Source organism: Macaca nemestrina, chromosome 12 (assembly GCF_043159975.1).
Source record: "Macaca nemestrina isolate mMacNem1 chromosome 12, mMacNem.hap1, whole genome shotgun sequence".
Taxonomy (NCBI): domain Eukaryota; kingdom Metazoa; phylum Chordata; class Mammalia; order Primates; family Cercopithecidae; genus Macaca; species Macaca nemestrina.
In genome coordinates, this window is record NC_092136.1 from 9,684,501 (window position 1) to 9,705,001 (window position 20,501).

The 20,501-nt window shown below is 56.2% G+C and overlaps 1 protein-coding gene across 44 annotated transcripts in view; it reads left to right on the plus strand.

Annotated features, from left to right (window-relative positions):
- The first annotated feature begins 2,661 nt into the window (after positions 1-2,661).
- The window catches only part of LOC105469526 (neurexin 2), a 117,493-nt gene continuing 99,653 nt past the window's right edge, over positions 2,662-20,501 (plus strand). For 24 of the 44 annotated variants that reach the window (XM_011720641.3, XM_011720654.3, XM_011720644.3 and 21 more), the window contains exon 1: positions 12,216-12,963. In XM_011720641.3, the coding sequence (XP_011718943.1) occupies positions 12,231-12,963 (733 nt within the window). In that variant the 5' untranslated portion in view covers positions 12,216-12,230. Of the gene's footprint in view, positions 2,892-11,986; positions 12,964-13,007; positions 13,231-13,848; positions 14,071-20,020; positions 20,211-20,501 lie in introns of those variants that run through there. The other 20 variants (XM_011720642.3, XM_071074369.1, XM_071074370.1 and 17 more) reach the window with 7 other exon arrangements.

Here is a 20,501-nt window from a genome sequence, read left to right on the forward strand (position 1 = left end):
CTACCCCGTGTTGGGCCCCCCAGCCCTGTCTCTGCATCGGGTGCCCCCCTGCCCCTCCTTCTGTCCTCAGCCCCCTACACCCTTCCCCCTCTTGAGGCTGTAATATCCGTTTCACGATTTGGGGGCTGAGTTGCTATAACAACAGACGGCGATTGTGTTGTGAAGAGCAGCTCGCTCCTGTGCTGCCTGCCTCCTGCGCTGCCTCCATCCCTGCAGCCCAGTCAGCTCCTCTCCTCACCACCCTGTAGTTCCAGTCTGGCCTCTTCCTGGTGTGTGTGTGTGTGTGTGTGTGTGCGCATGCATATGTGTGTCCAGGTCTGCCTGTCGGGATGTGATGTGTAGCGGTTTTCATGGTTGCATGTGTCTGAATTTGGTGTCTGAGCTTCATGTTGTATGTGTCTGTGTGTGCACAGACATGCATGCTGTATCTGCTGTGTTTCCCCTCCCCCATGTGTCCCCACTGGCCTTTGCACATGGGAGAAGGGCATGTGCTCAGCATATCACTCAACTGTCCACATCGGGTGGGTGCCTGTGTGCGGTGTGTGAGTATGGGGTGTGTCTTGAAGTGGCAGGTCCCAAATGCTTAGGCAATCTGAACCTTGGACCTTGCAGAAAGGAGAGATGTCCCTGTAGGTGGGAGGGGCAGGGAGGTGCAGCAGCTGCCCAGTGACCTTTTCTGCCCTTGATGGGCAAAGCTGGGGGTGGGGACAGGAGACAAGTGCTCATACTTACCTCCCTCCCTGCCCAGACTCCTCTGTAAGAGTCTGAGTCTGTCTCTGTGAACCATTGCACCTGTCTGTCTGTCTATGCCCTGATGCCTGGATGGACAAGGTGTGTGTATGTGTGTGTGTGTGTGTGTGTATGTGTCTGAGTGAGTGTGAGGAGGCTGCAGGAAGAGGAACAGTGGGGGATGGGCAGGAAAGTGGGCTGTGGGGTCAGAGAGGCGATTTCACATTCATAGGCCCTGACTCAGCAGTTCCACTCTCTGGCTCCTTCAGTGGCTTTGGTGGGGATGCCCTGAGGGTCTCTCCAAGGTCAGAGTGGGCCCTAAGTCTGGGACCTGGCTTAGGGATCACCCTTCTTGACTCCTAGGAAACACTCCTTGCAGCCTGGGTCCCCCTCTTACCCCGTCACAGGCTGGGGAAGGAGGTTCCCTTTGGGGGACTGGTGTCCGTGTTAAGCCACTCGGTAACTGACCACTCTTTTCAAAGTGTCTGGGCAGGGGTCCAGGATGACTGTGGGCAGGTCTCCTGGGTGCACCTGTTCTGGGCATGTATTAATTGCCTGGTGTGGGTACCTGTGTGCACAAGTGTGTGTATTCTTGGGCAGTATATGCTTCCTGTGGGTGTTACCATGGTGGGGCATTTCTGCAGTGCTCTTGTGTGTCTCTGGGAATGCCCAGTGTTCACAGCTAGGTGTGCATGGCTGTGAGTGCCCGATGTGCATGCATTGGTGGTTGAATGTAAGTGTTCTTGCATGTTGCCTCTGGCTAAGGAAGTGCCAACTACCACCAGCTGTGCATATCACAGACCCTGCAACAGAAATCAGGGTCCTGGAGTGAGCTGGCAGAATGGTCTGGCACGTGTGCGCGCACACACACACGCACACACACACACTCTCTGTCTCATTCAGCAGCCCAGTGACCAGCCTCCAGGTACACACACTAGGTGCCAGTGTGTGTACACTTTTATTGGCAGAGTGAGTGAAGGGCGTCCCCCAGTCCCCCACACTCGTACAGATGCACAGTCATGCATTTACCCTTACAGGAGAGACCTGCGCCCCCCAACACCACTCTAACTCTGAAACTCATGGATGGGAGGAGGAGAACAGAGAAGGGGGCTGCTGCCAGGTGACCTCAGTCACCAGGCATGTGCAGCCGCAATCCTGCCCCCACACCTACTCGTACCCCAGTCCAGGGTTCCAGGCAGAACTTAGAGTTTGGCCTCAAACTCTGGGATTCCCATGAGGCAGGACTGGGAAACCCCCAAGTCCTAGGTCTACCCTGCCCCCATCTCTGCCTTTCCTTCCCCCACTGTCTCCGTCTTTATCCCAGCAAAGCCCCTTCCTCTTCAGTGCTGGGGGCTCCAAGCCAGGGGCCCTCCGGACGGTGGGAGGCGGGGGCCAGGCTACCGGCTGGAAAAAGCCCCCAGCAGCCGTGGACCCACCGGGTTCCCCTTCTCTAGTCTCCTCGAAGCCCGGGCCCGCCCCTGAGCATAGCCGGCAGAGGGCGCTGCGGCCCAGGCCCCGCACCAGCCCTGCTCCCGTGGCGCCCCAAGTCGGGGTCCACAGCCTCTCCTTCGGCTCGTCCCAGCCCCTGCGCTGCGCGAAGACCCGCTGGCCGTTGCGGGAGGGTGCGGGACCCAAGGCCCCGAACCAAGGGGCAAGGGGCGAGGGTGCCTGGGTTCCTGGAAAAGACACTGAGGCCGGGTTTGGGGTCCGCCTGGTTGGGGGCCCGGGCGCCCCAGAACCTCGAGAGGCTGGGAGGAGCGCGGGTGCCGCGGAGCCGGGACGCCTGGGTCCCGCGCGGGGGAGGGAGTGGGCCTGTGGAGCCGCCGGACTGACGGCTTCTGCGCCCTTGCATTGGCTGTACTGCTCGTCCGTCAGCGCAGTGTGGTCCAATGCGCGCGTCTCGGGGGCGGGCACTGGTGCTGATGCTGCCGTCAGTCGGTGTTGCAGGGATGCGGCGGCGGGAGCAGCCGCCCTGACTCGCGGAGCATCCTCCTCGGAGAGGCACCGCGGCGGGGCGGGCGGGCGGGGACGCGGCGGGGAGTGAGAGAGGCGCGAGGCGGCAGACACCGCTAGCCCCGGCTCTGCCACCCGCCCGAGACGGAGACGGGGCGGCCCTGTGGCTCTGCTACCCACCCTCCAGCTTCTGGCGCCCCGAGAACCAGGTAAAAAGGAGGGGGGCTGCGGCGGAGACAGGCGGGGGGCGGGAGCCGATCGGGGGAGGGGAGCGGATCGGAGGGGGCGGGGGAGGCAGGACGGATGAATTGGGGGGCGGGGGCGCCGCGCTGAGAGGGCTGGCCGGGTGACAGAGAGGAGGCAAAGCTTCTGGGGGCTTGGGGGTTGGAGGCTCCTGTGGAAGGGGCACTGGCCCTGACAGCTGGGGAGAACGGGGAGGGGTGGGAGGGAGGGTCTTTGGGGGAAGGGATGGGGAGAGAAGGAGGGGCATCCAGAGGACTGTGAGGGGGTTCTAAAAGGGGGGTCCCCAGTCTGTGCTAGCCCCAGAGGCTGGAAGCAGCGCCGGGCCAGAGGGGCTGTTGTGTTCTGGAGGGTCTAACCAGCGAGAAACTGGGCTTCGTGGGAGGAGAGGAGAGGGGGCTGGAGAGGAGAGAGAAGTGGAGAGGGAAGGAAAGGGGCCAGGCCAAGGGCTTCGTCCTGAGAGGACCCACTGAGGACCAGGCTTTCCTGGGGGATGGGAGCCAAGGCGAGAAGAGGTTATTGGGAGAGGGCAGAGGGGAATGTGCCAAGGTGCTCCAGGCAGGGATGGGTCTGTGCTGGTGGAGAGCTGGGGAAGATGGGGTCTGAGGGAGAGGAGCGGAAGCTTGCGGGGGAAGGCTGGGGGTGATGAGAGAGGGAGACTGGGAAATCAGTAGGAGGGGGCTTTGCTGGGGTGGGAATGCGCTGGGGGCGGTGACAGGGTTCTGGTCAGAGAGTGCTGCAGGGGGAGAGGAAGCTGCAGGGCCCTTGGCTTGCTCCCCCACCCCTAAAGAGGAAGGGACCATTTCTCATGTCCCAGCCTCCTCCCCCAGCTGAAGCAGCAGTCTTCCCTGGGGTCTTTGGGTTGGGGTATGAGCCTTTGAACCCTTGATGGGCTCTTGGGGCACAACTGGCTTTGGGGTGCTGTTGTCTCCTTTACTCTCAGCCCCCTCCTAAGTCTTGGGAGAGGGCATTCGATGCCTCATTGAGCTAGCAAGGGCTGGGAGGGGCTTTTTCATGGTGTCTGGAGGTGAAGGAGGAGGCTGTCCACCTGGAATAATGAAAGAGATTTTTAGGGGGTGGGTCTTGGGTCCCCAGTCCCTTGGCTGCCCTGGGAGCTTCCAGACAGCCCTGTTTTTGTATGTGTTGGCGGGTGGGCATCTCTCCTCTTCCATTCATTCTTATCCTTCCCTCTTGTCCACCTTCCCAGTGTCTGGGTGTTCCTTTTGGGGGAGGGTAGACATTAGGGTCTTACTTTCTCTGTCTTCTGCCAGAGAAGGAGAAAGAAAGAAGGGGGAGGGAAGGAGAAGGGGAGGGAGGTCTGTGGTCCACTAACTGTGAGGCCTTCTGTTTTGTGGGTGCTTCAGCCCCTCAGTCCCTAGCTCCTCTTGCTTCCAGGGATGGCTCCAGGGATACTGGCATCTGAGGTGTGGCTGGATCTTTTGGGAGACAGGGGAGAAGGGTGTGCTGGGGGCTCTCCATTCATGCTAGAGGAAGTATTCTCAGACCCATCCTGTCCTCAGATCCACAAGGGTGGGCGGGATGGATCAACCGGCCATGGCTGCTGGGCAGTTCTTTCCAGGAGCCTGGGCCTCTCCTGGCGTCTTGGCCTGGGTTGAATCCATATGACAGTGGAGTTCTGAGAGGAGGGACTGGGTGATTGAGTGGCTGGTAGGGACCCCTCTTTCCTTCCAGGCTCAGTCACTACCCAGGTCCAGCTGCTCCCTCCCGCCTGCCCTTGCCAGTGACACAGACACTCTGACAATGATACACAGGCTCAGTGGCACCCACCCAGACACACACCTACACAGGCACACACACCTGCGTACACAATACACCTCCTGGCAGCATACCGCCCACATTCCCCACCCAGAGAGGCTGCCACCTCGTGCCTGCCTCCTTGAGACCTCCCCCAGGTGCCTTGCTGTCATGTACACAACACACACACATGGTCACTACGTGCCCCCAGAGCCCCAAGCGCCGCACTGCCAGCCCTCACCCTTGGATGCACACAGCCCCCATCCAACCACTCACCTCCCCAGGCTCACAGCCATTGCAGGCACACCTGTGCTTCTTCCTCATACACCTTCAGTCCCTGCAACACACCCTCTCCTTCTAGACACCCCATCCCTCCCAGGTCTTCACAGCATGTGTGCACACCCTCCTAGACACACCAGTCCCTGACCCCAGCAAGCTCATCCTGAAGTACCATGTGCATGTCTGTCTGGGTGCTGAGCACTTTGCCCCAGGCCTTTGTGTATGTGCACGTGCGTGTGCACACCAGCACACACTTGCTAATACACTTTATGCTGTGGCTCACCCCCTAAACCTCTCTTCTACTTTCTCTCTCACTCACTTATCTTTGTACCTTCGGCCCAGGGCCTCCTACCCCTCCTGGTCACAACCACGACCCTTCCTGGTGGAGTCCAGCCCCCAGCTATACCTGGCTGCCCTGGGAGCCTTCCCATTTCTAAGTGGCACCATCCCCCGCATCAGTCCACAGGCACAGGGGCCCCTACACCTGCCTGTGCACTGGAGACACTGTCCTTTCATTCGCAGCTCCCAAGTCCAGACCCCACGGGGATGCCCCGATTGTGTGTCCTCACCTGCCACCCACCCTGCTGCTCCATCTGTTGGTGCAGCTCCTCCACCCCTGCCCCTTCCACACTGACGGGCCTGTGGGCTCTCGGAGACTCATTCAACAAACAGTCTGGTGCACACCTTCAGGGGTGTGCGAGGCACTTTGTTAGCATTTACGAAGCTGCTTCCCTACTGCCACCACCGCTGTTTGGCATGGTGGGGTGAGGGTGAGGCTGGGACTCCGCTGTGGTCCTCAGTGAGCCTCAGTTTCCTCACCCGTGAAATGGGATCCTCATCCCTACCTAATGGGATGTTACGAGGACTCACTGAGAGGACAATGATGGCAATGACAGTAGTAACAAGAATATTTATTGTGTACCTACTGTGTGCCTGGCCCTGTGCGAAGCACGCTGTAAACCTTACTTTGATGTATTTGTCAGGCACATAGAAGGTCCCCATAAATGGTAGCTATTTTTATTGTCATTATCATAACCTTCCCTGCACACACACACGCACACACACACGCATACACACACCTGTCATAGATACCTTTAGGAACATTCCCAAGCACCTCGTGCTTACTCACAAGGCCGCCCCGGAAGCCATCTGTCCCCTCTGCATCACTGGGGTGCACCCACCCAGGCTGCTGTGCCGCAGCTGTGCACAGCATAGGTACGCTTGGTGCTTATCCCTCCCACCACCTACCTCCATGCTCCCATGCACCTGTCCTCTGGCCCCCACTGCACCGAGTCATTCCATTGCACCTCCATCCCCAGCCCACCTGCTTCCCCAGCTCCACAAGTGGCAACAGCCTTGTCCTGTGCACCCTGAGCTACCAGCTCCTGGGCCCAGCCCGCTCCCTGCTTCTCTCCATGACACAGAGAGCTGCTTGGAGACCCGTGGACATGCTCACTCATGCCCAGCCCACCCTGGCATGGGACTCTGACTTATCTTTAGACCTGTTTGTTACTTCTCCTGCCCTCTGAGTCAGGACAATTGACCAGCAGAGTTGAGGAGGACACGAGGGATAGGGATTAGACAGAGCCAAATCTGAATCCCAGCTCCACCATTTACTATTTGTGGGACCTTGGGTGAGTCCCTTCTCCACTTTGAGTATCTATTTCCTCATCTGTAAAAGGAGCAGTGATAATACTTGTCTTGCTTACTTTTCTCACCAAACCCTGGTGAGGATCAAAGGAAACACTAGGCACTCAGTACTGCAAACTGTAAAAGGCCGAGATGAGAGGTTTTAAAAATAATCATTAATACGACACACTTTTTTTTTTTCACACGTTAGTCTATGCCAGGCACTGTACTAGGTGCTTTATGTATGTTAATTCTAATTTTGACAACACTATTACTATCTCTATTTTATACATAAAGAAAGTGAAGCACAGAGAGGCTGAGTAACTTACCAAAGATCACACAGCTGGGTAGGGGTAGAGCTGGCATTTGAACCCAGTCTTTGGAGCCAGTGCCTCTAACCACTGTGCTGTCTTGTTTTTGCTGCTGCTGAGGTTATGGCTGGGTGTGGACAGGCATGGGGTCTTCCCTTTTTTTCTGCCAGATCATCATGGCTGGAAGGAAGGGGAGGTAGGAACTGTTCACTGTCTGCCAATCCTGCCTGGAGTTTCATGGGGGAGAAGGGACCCTCCAAAAAACACTCTGCACCTGAAAAGAACCTCAGGGGTCAAGCAGTCTGCTGTCCTCTTCCATATGATTCAAGAGCCTCCCCCACGCCGAGCCTCTCTGAGCAGCAGTCATCCGGTCTCACCTCAAACACCTCCACAGACGGGGAACTCACCGCCCCCCGAGGCAGCCTACTCCATTGTTGGATGCTTTAGATTGCCAGCCAGCAAGTTTCTCTTTAGCCTGAGCCAAAATCTCCCCCCGTAGCACGCACTTCTCCCACCTGTCCACGGGCTGCCTTCTGGGGCCACCAGAATGTGTGTAAACCCAGCTCTTCCTCCCTGGCGCCTGGAGGAGGCCCCTGCTGTCTCACTCCCAGCTGGCATGAGAGGATGCTGGCGTGAGGAGAGGAGAGCCAGAGGGAGGCCGGCATCCCCATGGCTGGAGGTGTGTGTATGGGCGTGTGTTTGTGTGTGTGGGCATTGACAGAGAGGGGGCTGTGTGGATGTGGGGAGAGGGCCCTTGGCCAGGGGCTCTGCTTGTGTGGGCATGGATCACTATTTGCATACATGCCCCTGGTGCTGTGGGGCTGAGGCCTTTGGTCAGGCAGGAGGGAGGGCCCAAGTCTAGGTCAGCAAGTGCAATGGGAGGTGTCTGGAATGGAAGGCCAGCGACCTTGGTTCTAGTCTTGCTTTTCTGTGTGATCCCGGGCCAGCTCACTGCCCCTCCCTGGGACTCAGTTTCCACATCAGGAAAAAAGGAGAAGATGAACCCCATGAGCTCTGAGGTCTCTGTCTCCCAGTCCCAAGAGTGGGCTTTAGAGTGGGGCACCTGAGAGAGCCGTGTCCCCTGTGAAGGCCAGATCAGAGGAGGGTGGCTCTGACCCCCAGACACAGTGGTAAAAGAAATGCCTTGGAGCCCTCACACCCTTTACCTGCCCTGTGGCCTCAGGCAAGTGAATTCATCGTGAAGCTCATCAGTGAAGCTCAGCTTCCTGGTCTGTAAGCCAGAGTGACAAAATGACCTCCTAGAAGCTGAAGGATTGAATAAGACAGTGTACATGGGGTCCAGCCTGGTATCTGATGCAGACGGAGCCCAAAGCTTGCAGCCCAGAGGCTTCAGTGGCACTGACCTGGCCATGGGAAGATGAGGAGGAGGCCCTGGCCTAGGAGGACCCAGGAAGAGTTACCGGGAGAGGGTAATGTTGAGTTATCGGGAGAGGGTAATGTTGAGTTATCGGGAGAGGGTAATGTTGAGTTATTGGGAGAGGGTAATGTTGGGGAGAGGCAGCAGAAGTCCTGAGGGCAGCCTAGCCACTCCCTGCCCCATCCACTCCAGCTTGGGCACCACTGGCCCAAGGCTGCTGAGTCTATCTGTGGGCGGAGGCAGGGTGGGAGGCACTAGGGAGCTGACTGGGTGCAGAACCCCAGGATTACTCAGGAGGTCAGCTCCTCAGAGGTGTGGTGGCTCTGGGCCAGCAGTGGGTTGGGTGGCAGTGTGCACTGCACTGACGTCAGTGAGCAGGCAGGTACCCCAGGGCCACCCTGCAGTGTCCCTGCACTGGCAGTGGGCAATGGAAGAAGAAAAGTGGGCCCTGGGGGGGCAGTACTTGGACGCTGTGGGTGCAGGGGGGCTTCCTCTGCATTGCATAAACCTGGGGAAGAGCTGTTGCCTTGTACAACTCCAGGGGACACTGTTTACTTGATGTGGCCATGTGAGGCAATGGCCCTGGCCTGTGGGGAGACCTCTGGAGAAAGGGTTGCTGCTGAGTTCCAGGAGCTGAGGAAGGATGGAGCATCCAGGGTAGCAGGAGCCCCCTGTGTTCTGGGAGAAGGGTGGGTTGGAGGCTGGGTCGGCTGCAGCCTGGGCCTGGGGCGGGAGAGGCGTGGGGAGGGGAAAGGCGAGGGAAAGAGCAGCACGTTTCCTGGACACTGAGTGTGGGAATGGAAAGGACCCAGGTGTCTGCTGGCTCACTCCTCCTGGGGCCATCTCTGCCTGGCAAGCGTGAAGCCAGGGCCTGTGGATCCCTGGGGAGAGAGGACTCAGGGAGTGCTGGGGCTTCCTCCTGGTCAGCCCCGCAGCCCCTGTGCCCCCAGCAGCCTGGCTGGCCTCTGCTGCAGAGCTGTGGGCTGCGGGGAGAATGAGTAATGAACCTTGAGGGGCCGCAGGCCCAGACCTTGCTTCTGACCCTCCCTGGAGGCACCGCATAAGCCCAGCCTCTGTCCCTGAACCGGCTCACAGAAGCCTGCCTGCACAGCACCCCTCCCACTCTCCCTCCACACAGACCAGTAGAACCTCTACCTCCTGGACTCTCACCCCCTTCACCTCCCTGCCCCTCCACCCAGATAACATTCCCTTTGGCTCTCAGGACCCAGGCATCTGCCTTCCAGCCTCTGACAGCCTCCCCACCATCTTTCACTCTATCTGTCCTCCCCCAACTTCCTGCCCCTAGCTTTTCCCACAGAACCCGTCTGCCATCTCCCTAAAGGGTGGTGGATGTGACCATGGCAGGGGGTCTGGGCTGGGGGTGAGGCAGATGAAAGAATCCCTCCTATTCTGAGCTTGGGGGTGAGTGGACAGCAGCACGAAATCCTATTCCCTCCGCCAGTGGAAATCGATAGCTAATTAATTCCCTCCCCAAAATAGTGTCCGGAGGTGGGGGTGGGTGCTGGGAGGGCAGCAGACAGAGGCTAGGCCAGGCCAGACTGAGATGGAGACCCTAGCAGGGAGGGAGGGAGGCACGCTGGTCACTCTTCTGGCCACAGGACTGTCCCTTTGCTGAGGGTCTTTGGCTACCCCTTCTGGAAAAGAGGAAAAGCTTAGACCTTTCCCTCCCGCGACGCCTGAGGAGCCCCTTTCCCTGCCCTGGGCTGGGGATGCATGTGTGTGTGGGGGGGTGAGGGCGTCAATCAGGCTGGGAGCAGGTGCTGCATTTAATTTGATTGGCTAATTAGCCCGCACATGTTAATTATCTCCATTACCCAATGAGGAGAGGCAGTGGCAAAGCTATATATAACCTGACAGTGTTTGTAAGGAGTGGGGGCTGCTTGCCTGGATCTCCTCCCCACTGCCCAGGCAGAGGCAGTCCTTGGAGGGGTGCTGGGGCAGGACATTGGAGCCTTGTAGGATTGGGAGGGCAGCAGTCAGGAGTTGGATGGCAGGACCCAAGGGCTGAGCTTTACGGGCCTCTTGGAGATGGCTCCCCCAACGCTCCTGACTACCTTCTGAGGCCTTTTCTGTCCAATCTTCCTCTGCACAAGGGTTACTCTCCAGACGCCCCCTCGCTATGGCTTTTTAGGAGGTCTCTCGTTTCCATCCACATAGCTCTTTGGCTCCTCACTGCACCTCTGCAGCCTTCCCCTCCCAAAGTCAGCCTTCTCCTTATCTTCTGGTTCTCACCTCACTGAGTTACACCTGTGGCTGTCCTGTGCTTTTTCTATTTCCTGGGGATGCTGGAGTCAAGCAGACTTGGATCTGAGTCTCAGTTCCCTGCTGACTGGCCACGTGACCTTGGGCAAGTCCCCAGATCTCTTTACCTGGGTTTCCCCAGGGGTTAATGAGAATAATGGGACTTCTCAGAGTGATTATGTAAAATGACATTTGTAAAAATGCCCAGCACCCAGGGCACTGACAAATGCTGTTTGGATTTGGAATTTAATTTTCTCTGTCTTTTCTTTCATTTCTCCCCACTAGGCCACCTTTCTCCTCCATTACTCTTCCATCTCTGTCACTTTTCAGGCACTTCCTCTCATTCCTCTTTCTCTCCCCTCTTGCTTCAGTCTTTCCCTGTCTTTTTCTAAACTCTAGCCCCTCCCTGCTTCTCTCCCAGGCTTCTCCCCACCTCCTTCCCTCCCTCCCTCCCCAAAATAAAATCAATGCAATATTCAGGAGGGTTGTTGGATATAAATAATTACGACTTGGAGTTTAACGAGATGCAAATTCCCCTCCCCGGCGTGGGGTATAAATTGCTCTCTGACAGCCCGTTACAAGGGTAATCATTTCAGAAAGGCAATTTTATGCAAATGAGCCTGCCTGCCTCCTGGTGGCTCCCCCAATCTTGGGTGGGGGGTGTGCAGAGGGAACTGAAGGGTGAAGAGAGCCCAGGTAGTGGGGCCAGTCCTGAGGCTGAGCACCGAGAACTGGAAGTTGAGGATGACAGACATTTAGCTTCAGAAAGGACCTGGGTTGATAAGCAGAGAGGCTGGGGCCTGGGAAGGGGCGAGCGTGGTTTTGGGGGAACTGAAGACACAGAATTGGATGCCAGTGTCCCTGCTAGGATAGAGAGGGCTTGGGGCCTGGATATCTGGGTCCTGGCTGGCTTCTCTCCCTTGCCCCCTTCCCAGTCTGGTTACCCTGTGATACCATTGACGAATTGGCATTTAATTAATCCCAATGAATTATTTAGCAACTTCATTATCCAGTATCAAGGGCTGATGAGAGGAACAGTGGTTGGAGGTGGGAGCCAGGCAAAGACGTTGGGCGGTTCAGAGAAGGGGCTGGGGTCACCAGGCCGAGGAGAGTGACTAGCCTCGCTCGAGGAGCTGGCCTTGGTCCTGACACCCAGGTCCTTTGAGAAGGTGAGGGCGCGGGCAGATGGGTTGGGCTCTTACAGGGCTGGAACGTGTCACCTCTCCCTGTCGACATCTCAAACCAATGCTGCCCCTAGTGCGTGCCATCTCTCCCAAGTGCTGGCCCCCGGAATCCGTGTCTCTTGCCTCGGAACCCTCTGCAGGTCAGGGCCTCTCTAAGTTATGTAGGGAAACAGTCTGGTGCCTGCTGATATGAGTGGGGAGCCCGGCACCGACAGCCCCTGTCGTTGGAGCCCCTCATTAACCCTTTCCTCTCTGTTCTCCCGCAGGCATCCCTCCCCGCTCTTCCGTCGGAGCCCGCGGCGGGGGAGGGGCGCCGCCGCCGCCACCCGAGGGAAGCCGGCGCCTGGCCCTCTGCGCGCCTCGCCCCGCGGCCGGGCCCATGGCACTGTGAGCCGGCAAGAGAGCCCCGCTCGGCGCGGGGAGCTCCCGGCCCCCTCCCGCCCCATGCGCCCGCGGCTCTGAAGCCTGAGCGGGGGCCGGGGGCCGGGCGGGGCCGGGGCCGCCGGAGGCATGGCGCCCGGGAGTCGGTGGCGGCTGCCACCGCCGCCGCCGCTACTGCTGCTGCTGCTGCTGGCGCTGGCGGCGCGCGCGGACGGCCTGGAGTTCGGCGGCGGACCCGGGCAGTGGGCTCGCTACGCGCGCTGGGCGGGCGCGGCGAGCAGCGGCGAGCTTAGCTTCAGCCTGCGTACTAACGCCACGCGCGCGCTGCTGCTCTACCTGGATGACGGCGGCGACTGCGACTTCCTGGAGCTGCTGCTGGTAGACGGCCGCCTGCGGCTGCGCTTCACGCTTTCATGCGCCGAGCCGGCCACGCTGCAGCTGGACACGCCGGTGGCCGACGACCGCTGGCACATGGTGCTGCTGACCCGTGACGCGCGCCGCACGGCGCTGGCGGTGGACGGCGAGGCCCGCGCCGCGGAGGTGCGCTCCAAGCGGCGCGAGATGCAGGTGGCCAGCGACCTGTTCGTGGGAGGCATCCCGCCCGACGTGCGCCTCTCGGCGCTCACGCTGAGCACCGTCAAGTACGAGCCGCCCTTCCGCGGCCTCTTGGCCAACCTGAAACTGGGCGAGCGGCCCCCCGCGCTGCTGGGCAGCCAGGGCCTGCGCGGCGCCACCGCCGACCCGCTGTGCGCGCCCGCGCGCAACCCCTGCGCCAACGGCGGCCTCTGCACTGTGCTGGCCCCGGGCGAGGTGGGCTGCGACTGCAGCCACACGGGCTTCGGCGGCAAGTTCTGCAGCGAAGGTGAGCTCCGGGGAGCGGCCGCCTGGCGCCTGGGCGCAGGGGTGAGGGCCTGGGGCGCCCCGTGGGGGTCGGAGCCTGTGGGGGCTCCTGAGGCACGGGGGCTGGGCGCGAGGGCTTGTGAGTGGGTGCGAGCGCGCCAGGACTGCGAGGACGCGTGTCCGGGCGACGGCGCGTGGAGTTGGCGGTGGGCGGGGCGAGCGGGCGTGGCCGGCGTGGGCGTGGTCAGCGTGAGTCCCGCGGCGACCTGTGGGCAGCCTGTGTGGCCAGGTTCTGAAGGGGCTGCTGAGGGTGGGGTGCACGAAGCCCTGTGGGCTTGGTGGGTGAGGGGCTGTGAGGCGCTGGTGAAGGCTTGTGGGTGGGGTCTGCGTGGACAGGGCTCATTAAAGGCAGTGGGCGGGGACCATGGGGCCCCTGGAGGACAGTGGGTGGGGCTTCTGCATAGAGCGGGACCTCGTATGAGGCCGTGAGGGGCGGTGGGTGGGGCCGGCGTGGAAAGGCCAGTGTGGGCAGGGCTTATAAGACAGGGGGCGGGACCTCGTGTGAGGCCATGAGGGGCTGTGAGTGGGGCCTGTGTGGAAGGCCAGTGTGGGCGGGGTCTATGAGAAAGGGGGCGGGACCTCGTGTGAGACCGTGAGGGGCTATGAATAGGGCCTGTGTGGAAGGCCAGTGTGGTCAGGGCCTACGAGACAGGGCAGACCTCGTATGAGGCTGTGAGGGGCTGAGTGGGGTCTGTGTGGAAGGCCAGTGTGAGCGGGGCCTATTAGACAGGGGCCTGGGCCTCCTGTGAGATCATGAGGGGCTGAATGGGGCCTGTGTGGGCGGGGCCTATGAGACAGGGGGCGGGGCCCCGTGTGAAACCGTGAGGGGCTGAGTGGGGCCTGTGTGGAGAGGCCAGTGTGGGCAGGGCCTATGAGACAGGGATCGGAGCCATGTGGTGGGGCCTTCGGGCAGGGGGGCATAGTCGACAGTGGGTCGCAGTCTTTGAAGGTCCTCGAGCGAAGGGCGGGAAGTGCGGCCTGTGCGGCCTGGACAAGCACCAAGGGATGAGGGCCTAGGTGTGAGGACGCTGAGTGTAGGGAGAAGGGCACAATAGCGATTCCAGGGCAGGTGAGGGAGAATGGGGATTGCGAAGCTGTGGCCAGGAAGGGAGGGCTTCTTTTTCACCACAGAATCCTCAGAGCGCCTTCAAAGAGTAAAGGGAAAACGGGGGAGAGGGTGGCTGAGGCTTCTCAGGCTCCTGACGAGGAGTGGACAGTTTGGGTGAGGGGCAGAGATGGCCAATAGTTTCTCTTGATGACAGACGGGGCGTGGAGCCACTGAGAGCGTCGGGTTTGGTGGGAGATTGCTGGGCTGGACAGGGCGAGGTGGGACCCTGGGCTGTGGGGCTGACTATGGAATGGCGCTTGGGAGAGAGGCTCAGCGGAGGGAGGGGTCCGGCCAAGACCGTGAAGTGGAGAAGTGCGGGCGGGCCCTGGGCTGAGCGGCCCGGGGCAGGGCTGTGGTGTCGGGGGGCTGAGGGGAGGAGGCACTTGGAGGAGCCTCTTTCTTAAGGGTCTGGCTGGGCGGTGGGAAGGGGCTCCCCTATCAGGCTGGGGGCCGCGCATGCGCGTCTCTCCCCGCCCCTCGTCCCTGTTCTTCCAGCCCGTGTGTGCCTCAGGCCTGCCCTCCTCTCCCCTGGTCCCTCTAGAAGCTGTGGGTCACTCAGCGGTTGTGTGTGTGTGTTCGTCCTCCCAGGGGCAGAGGCTTTTGAGGGAGCGTGTGCTTGTGCACGTGTGCGCCAGCAAAACGAAATGGCCCGGTACTGCTTTGGGGATAAGTGTCCTGTGGCTGTGTGCCTATGGGCAGCCATGGGAGGGGCCCAGCCTGCAGGTGTGGCCCTGGGTGTGGGAAGACTGCACTTAGGAGTGTCGTTTGCCTGCGTATCTGTAGTTGTGGTCGATGAATACATTCGAAAGTTCTGGGGATTGTTTTCTTGGGGTTATTGGTACAAGGTTGTGGGATACGTCATGAGGAACTGTGTATTAAGTTAAGCTGACACCTTCTCACCCTTTCTCCAAGGAGTTCAGGTGTTTCCTAAACTGTGAAATTCTGTGTCGGTGTGTGTTTGCCTGCGTGTAGAGGCCCGCGAGTCTGGCAGTGTGTATTTGACGTGTGAATGGGTCTGTTTGAATAGCAGTGTTTGCAGATAGGAGCCTAGTGCCTAGTAGAGTGAGTAGTTCCCAAGTATGATGCTCATGTGCCTGTGTTTTAATGCGAGGCTTCAGTAAGACAGCTGGAATGTATGAGGACTCTTTCTTTCCAGAACCTTAATTTGATCCTCTGGTTCCTCTACCCTTCCCCCAAAGCCCGCCTAAGAAAACAGGATGAACCATCCTCTAATTTGATGGAGGGAAAGCTTGAGCTGCAGGAGGTTAGGGTAACTGGTCCCTGGCCTCACTGTGGCTGAATTGGGCTTGGGTGTATGAAAAATGCAGCCAGAGGCACCTTGGTCAACCAGAGCCTTTGTATCCATTCCCTGAGAGGATTCATTGGCCAGAGGCTTCCAGTGAGGCAAACAAGTGCATGCTTCTGAATATGGGTTGTGTGGTTGTGTGTCTAAGATGTGTTTGAGTACCTGTGGGAGAGGGATGGATGTGTGTATAATATGGCTTGGTATCAGATGAATGTTTGTGTCAGCTGTGGTGAAGATGTGAGAGATGGTTGAGTATGTGTGTCTGACCCATTGTGTGTGTGTGTGTGTGTGTGTGTGTGAGATTCATGTAAGAAAAGGGAACGTGAGCCGGGTGCGGTGGCTCACACCTGTAATCCCAGCACTTTGGAGGCTGAAGTGGGCAGATTACTTGAGGTCAGGAGTTCGAGACCAGCCTGGCCAACATGGTGAAACCCTGTCTCTACTAAAAATACAAAAATCAACCAGGCATGGTGGCAGGTGCTTGTAATCCCCACTACTTGGGAAGCTGAGGCAGGAGAATTGCTTGAACCTGGGAGGTGGAGGTTGCAGTGAGCTGGGATGACACCACTGCACTCTAGCCTGGGCGACAGAATGAGACTCTGTCTCAAAAAAAAAAAAAAAAAAAAAAGGGAAAGTGAGATATAAGGTGGGTGCCAGCTGGTAGGGGCAGGGTTGCCTGTGCGTATGTCGTGTGTGTGTGATGTGTGTGTGTGGTATCTTTTGAGAGAGCAGTGCTTTGTGGTAAAGGGGGAGTGTTGTGTCTTTATTCATTTCTGTATTTCCAGCACCTAATCTGGTACCAGACACATAGTGGGTGTTTGATAAAGATTTGTGGAATGAATGGAGAGATGTTAATAAGTAATTGAGAGAATAAAGGCTTGGGGCAAAGCTGTACATACATATGAAAACATGTATGTATATATTTTCAGATATATGTTGTGGGTGGGCACGGGGGTTGTAGGCACTGATTGCATCTGGAGATGACAGGCACAGCAACAACCCTACTGATTCCCTTCTTTTCTCTCCCCACTCTGCAACCTCATTTCTTCTTCAATTTGTTCCTTATTTCCTGGGTAGCTTTTATAATATCCTGTGCTCATTATACTTCGAGTACTTTCTCATCCAGTCAAGGAGGAAAGACATGGCCTCCAATGGTTGGGTACTGGGGTGAGGAAGGAAGACTTTAAGGGGAGCAGGCCTGGCTCCTGATCTCTGAGACAACTCTAGGGGTCAGAATCCCCAGGCCTCCTTGGAGTTATAATCACTTTATCATCTGTTGTGAGTGGTTCCCAACTCTTTCTGAGACTGAGGACTTTTTTGTTTGTTTGTTTGTTTGTTTTTTGAGACAGAGTCTCGCTCTGTGCCCAGGCTGGAGTGCAATGGCACGAGCTCAGCTCACTGCAATCTCTGCCTCCTAGGCTCAAGCGATTATCCTGCCTCAGCCTCCCCAGTAGCTGGGATTACAGGCACCTGCCACTATGCCCAACTAATTTTTGTATTTTTAGCAGAGATGGGTTTTCACCATGTTGGTCAGGCTGGTCTCGAACTCCCAACCTCAGGTGATCTGCTCGCCTTCGCCTCTCAAAGTGCTGGGATTACAGGAGTGAGCCACCGCGCCTGGCCCACTGAGGACATTTTTAAAAGTCAGTAATTCACAGTACCCCTTCCAAAGTAGTTATTATTTTTATATCTGTTTAGTGTGAGTATAAATGACTCAAAGCTACTGTGAATTTGGAAAAGCTTTTAGATGACTTTGATGTTATATTTGCCATTGTGGTTAATAAAATATACATTAGAAAAATGGTTTTAGCTTTATATGCAAGATGTTTCAATCTGCCTTCAGATGTTTGGTGTGCATACGGATTTGTGTATCCTTTGGAATCCCTCCTGCTCTCCCAGGGTCTGGGCTTACTCATTCATGGAGAACCTCCATGCTAGGAAATTTGCATTCTCTCTCTCTCTCTCAGGGATCTGGCCACACATAATTGAAGACAGAGCTCAGTAGGAGTGGCTGAGAGTCTGTCTACTGTTGCTGATTATCTGCCAAAGCTGGGATAGAGTAGACTGGGATCTTGCAATTATTTGCATGTCAGTGCTTCCTCATGTCACCTGTGTGTATGGAGAAGGGGCTGAAAAGGGATCAAAGAAGAAGGGATGTGCAGGCATGTGTGTGAGACCTCAGGTGGAGTGATGGTGCAGGTGTTTAGAACAGCGTGTCAGGTATATACGATTTGCTCAGGAGAGAAATAGGAAACTAGTTGTAATGTGTGTGCTTGCAGGGAGGTAGACACACATGTCTCATGTGTTTTGTGTTAGTGATTTAATTCAACAGGTAGTTATCAAGGCCTCCTTTGTGATAGACTGTGTTGGAGGCTACAGTGGGGTCAGAGATGAATAAAATGACTCTGTGCTCTAGGAGTTGACTGTTTTTTTTTTTTTTTTTGAGGTGGAATTTCGCTCTTGTTGCCCAGGCTGGAGTGCAATGGCACAATCTTGGCTCACTGCAACCTCTGCCTTCCGGGTTCAAGCAAAGCAATTCTCCTGCCTCAGCCTCCCAAGTAGCTGGGATTGTAGGCATGTACCACCACGCCCGGCTAATTTTGCATTCTTAGTAGAGACGGGGTTTCTCCATGTTGGTCAGGCTGGTCTCAAACTCCCGACCTCAGGTGATCCGCCTGCCTCGGCCTCCCAAAGTGTTGGGATTATAGGCGTGAGCCACTGCACCTGGTCTGGGAGTTATTAAATTAGGGAAGGAGATATTATGAAATTGAGGAAGCAGATAAAAAAGCTGTCCAGTGTAGTGTGAAGAGATTCCGCCTCCAGACTGCCCAGGCAGTGACTTTATGCTTAAACTCTCTTTGCCCCCATTTCCTTATCTATAAATGAAGATAATAATGGTACCTACCTTATAGAGTTATTGTGAAAATTAAATTAGCTAGTTTGTGTAAAGTGCTTAGAACAGTGCCTGGCACGTAGAAAATGCTCAATACATAATAGCAAAAAAACAAAAAAAAAAAAACAAAAAAAACAACACAATAGTGTGTGGCCCAGAGATGCAGTAAAGCAGTGTGGCTTAGTGATTAAACCATAGACTTCTGTGGCTCTGGTCTTGGTTTAAATCTGTTTTCTCTACTCCCTAGGCCTGTGACATTAGGTGAGTACCTAACCTTTACAGTCATTTTTCTTTATGTATAAAATGGTGATACGTGACTGGGTGTGGTGGCTCACGCCTATAATCCCAGCACTTTGGGAGGCCAAGGTGGGTGGATCATGTGAGGTCAGGAGTTCAAAACCAGCCTGGCCCACATGGTGAAACCCCGTCTCTACTAAAAATATAAAACAGTTGGCCGGGCATGGTGGCGCACGCCTGTAATCCCAGCTACTTGGGAGGCTGAGACAGGAGAACTACTTGAACCCAGGAGGTGGAGGTTGCAGTGAGCTGAGGTTGCGCCACTGTACTCCAACCTGGCCGACACAGCAAGGCTCCATCTCAAAAAAAAAAAAAAAAAAAAAATGGGGATACACACGCTTATCTCATAGGTTTGTTGTAAGAATTAAATTAGCATTTGCTATATAAAATTAGTGATGAGTAAATGGTAGCTATTATTACAAGCAAAGTGCAGGGGAGAGTTTATAAGTTGAGGGGATCAGTAATAGATTTATGAAAGGCATGCTGTTTGCAATTGACCTCAAACACTGATTAATAAACTTGATTGGGAGAGGTCATTTGAAGCAAAGGAGCTGGTATGAGCAAAGGCATGGACGCGGGGAAATGTACATCATATCTGTAGAGGGCACCAAGACGTATAGGGAGAATAGTAGAACCTAAAGCAGGAGAAGCAGGTTGAGACCAGGTCTTGATGATCTGGCTTAAATTATTTAACTCATATTGAATGCTGACTGGGTACAGTGTACTGGCAAATGGAGCCACAAAAGAATTTTGAGGAGGGAAATGGATAAGATAAGAGCTGTACTTAGGGAGCTGGGAGTGAAGTGCAAAGGGATTATAGAAGACAGAGTTATGTAGTGAAGAAATCAGTTGGGAGATAGGTCACACAAGAGATATTGAGGACCTGAGCCTTGGTTGTCTTGGGGAGTGGCGAGGAAGGGTGGTGGCAGTTGTGGTGGCAGTGATTGAAGGCCATTGCTGAGCCTGAAACTGTAGGATTTTTCCTCTTGGATGTGGAGTGGGAGGAGAGGGGTCAGAGATGATGAAGTTTCAGGTCTGCACAGTTGGAAGTTTGGTGGAGGGGTGAGAGGAAAGGGGAGTGCCAGGAAGGGGAGCAGGCTTGGCACAATAGATCATGCTTGTGTTAAGTAGTGGTGCCTCTTGACATTCCAGGTGATTGGGAATGTGGGACCAGAGCTTTGAGTTGAAGCTGGGGCTGCAGATGGAGCTGTGTGTGTGTAGAGATAGTATTTGAAGCTCTGAGATCAGATGAAGTGGCCAAGGAGAAGGTGAGGAAAATTGAGCAGAAGACTTCAGCGGCGCCGACAGCTGGGAGAAGGAGGAAGAGTAGTAGTGGCCGCAGACCCAGCAATTTGAACACAGAGAATTGGATAGGAAGGTTAAGGGAGGAGAGGGGGAGACTCGCAGCTGTTGAGCATTTGCTGGGTGTCTTAGATGTTTTATCCCATTTAGTCCTCATGATCACCACATGAGGATAACTTTCTCCATTTTACAGAGGGTCAAAGAGAGGCTCAGAGATGTAAGAGTTGGGATCTGAGCCCTGAGCTGACTCAAGAACCTGTTGCTCCCTACCTGTCTCCATGCTACCTCCGGAAAGGAGAGCTGGTCAGTTTGATTACCTGCATTTGGTTTATTGGGGCTATTTAGGGACAAGTTTTTTTTTTTTTTTTTTTTTTTTTTTTTGAGACAGAGTCTCGCTTTGTCGCCCAGGTTAGAGTGCAATGACGTGATCTCGGCTCACTGCCAGCTCCACTTCCTGGGTTCATGTCATTCTCCTGCCTCCACCTCCCGAGTAACTGGGACTATAGGCGCCCGCCACCACGCCCGGCTAATTTTTGTATTTTTAGTAGAGACGGGATTTCACCATGTTAGCCAGGATAGTCTCGATCTCTTGAC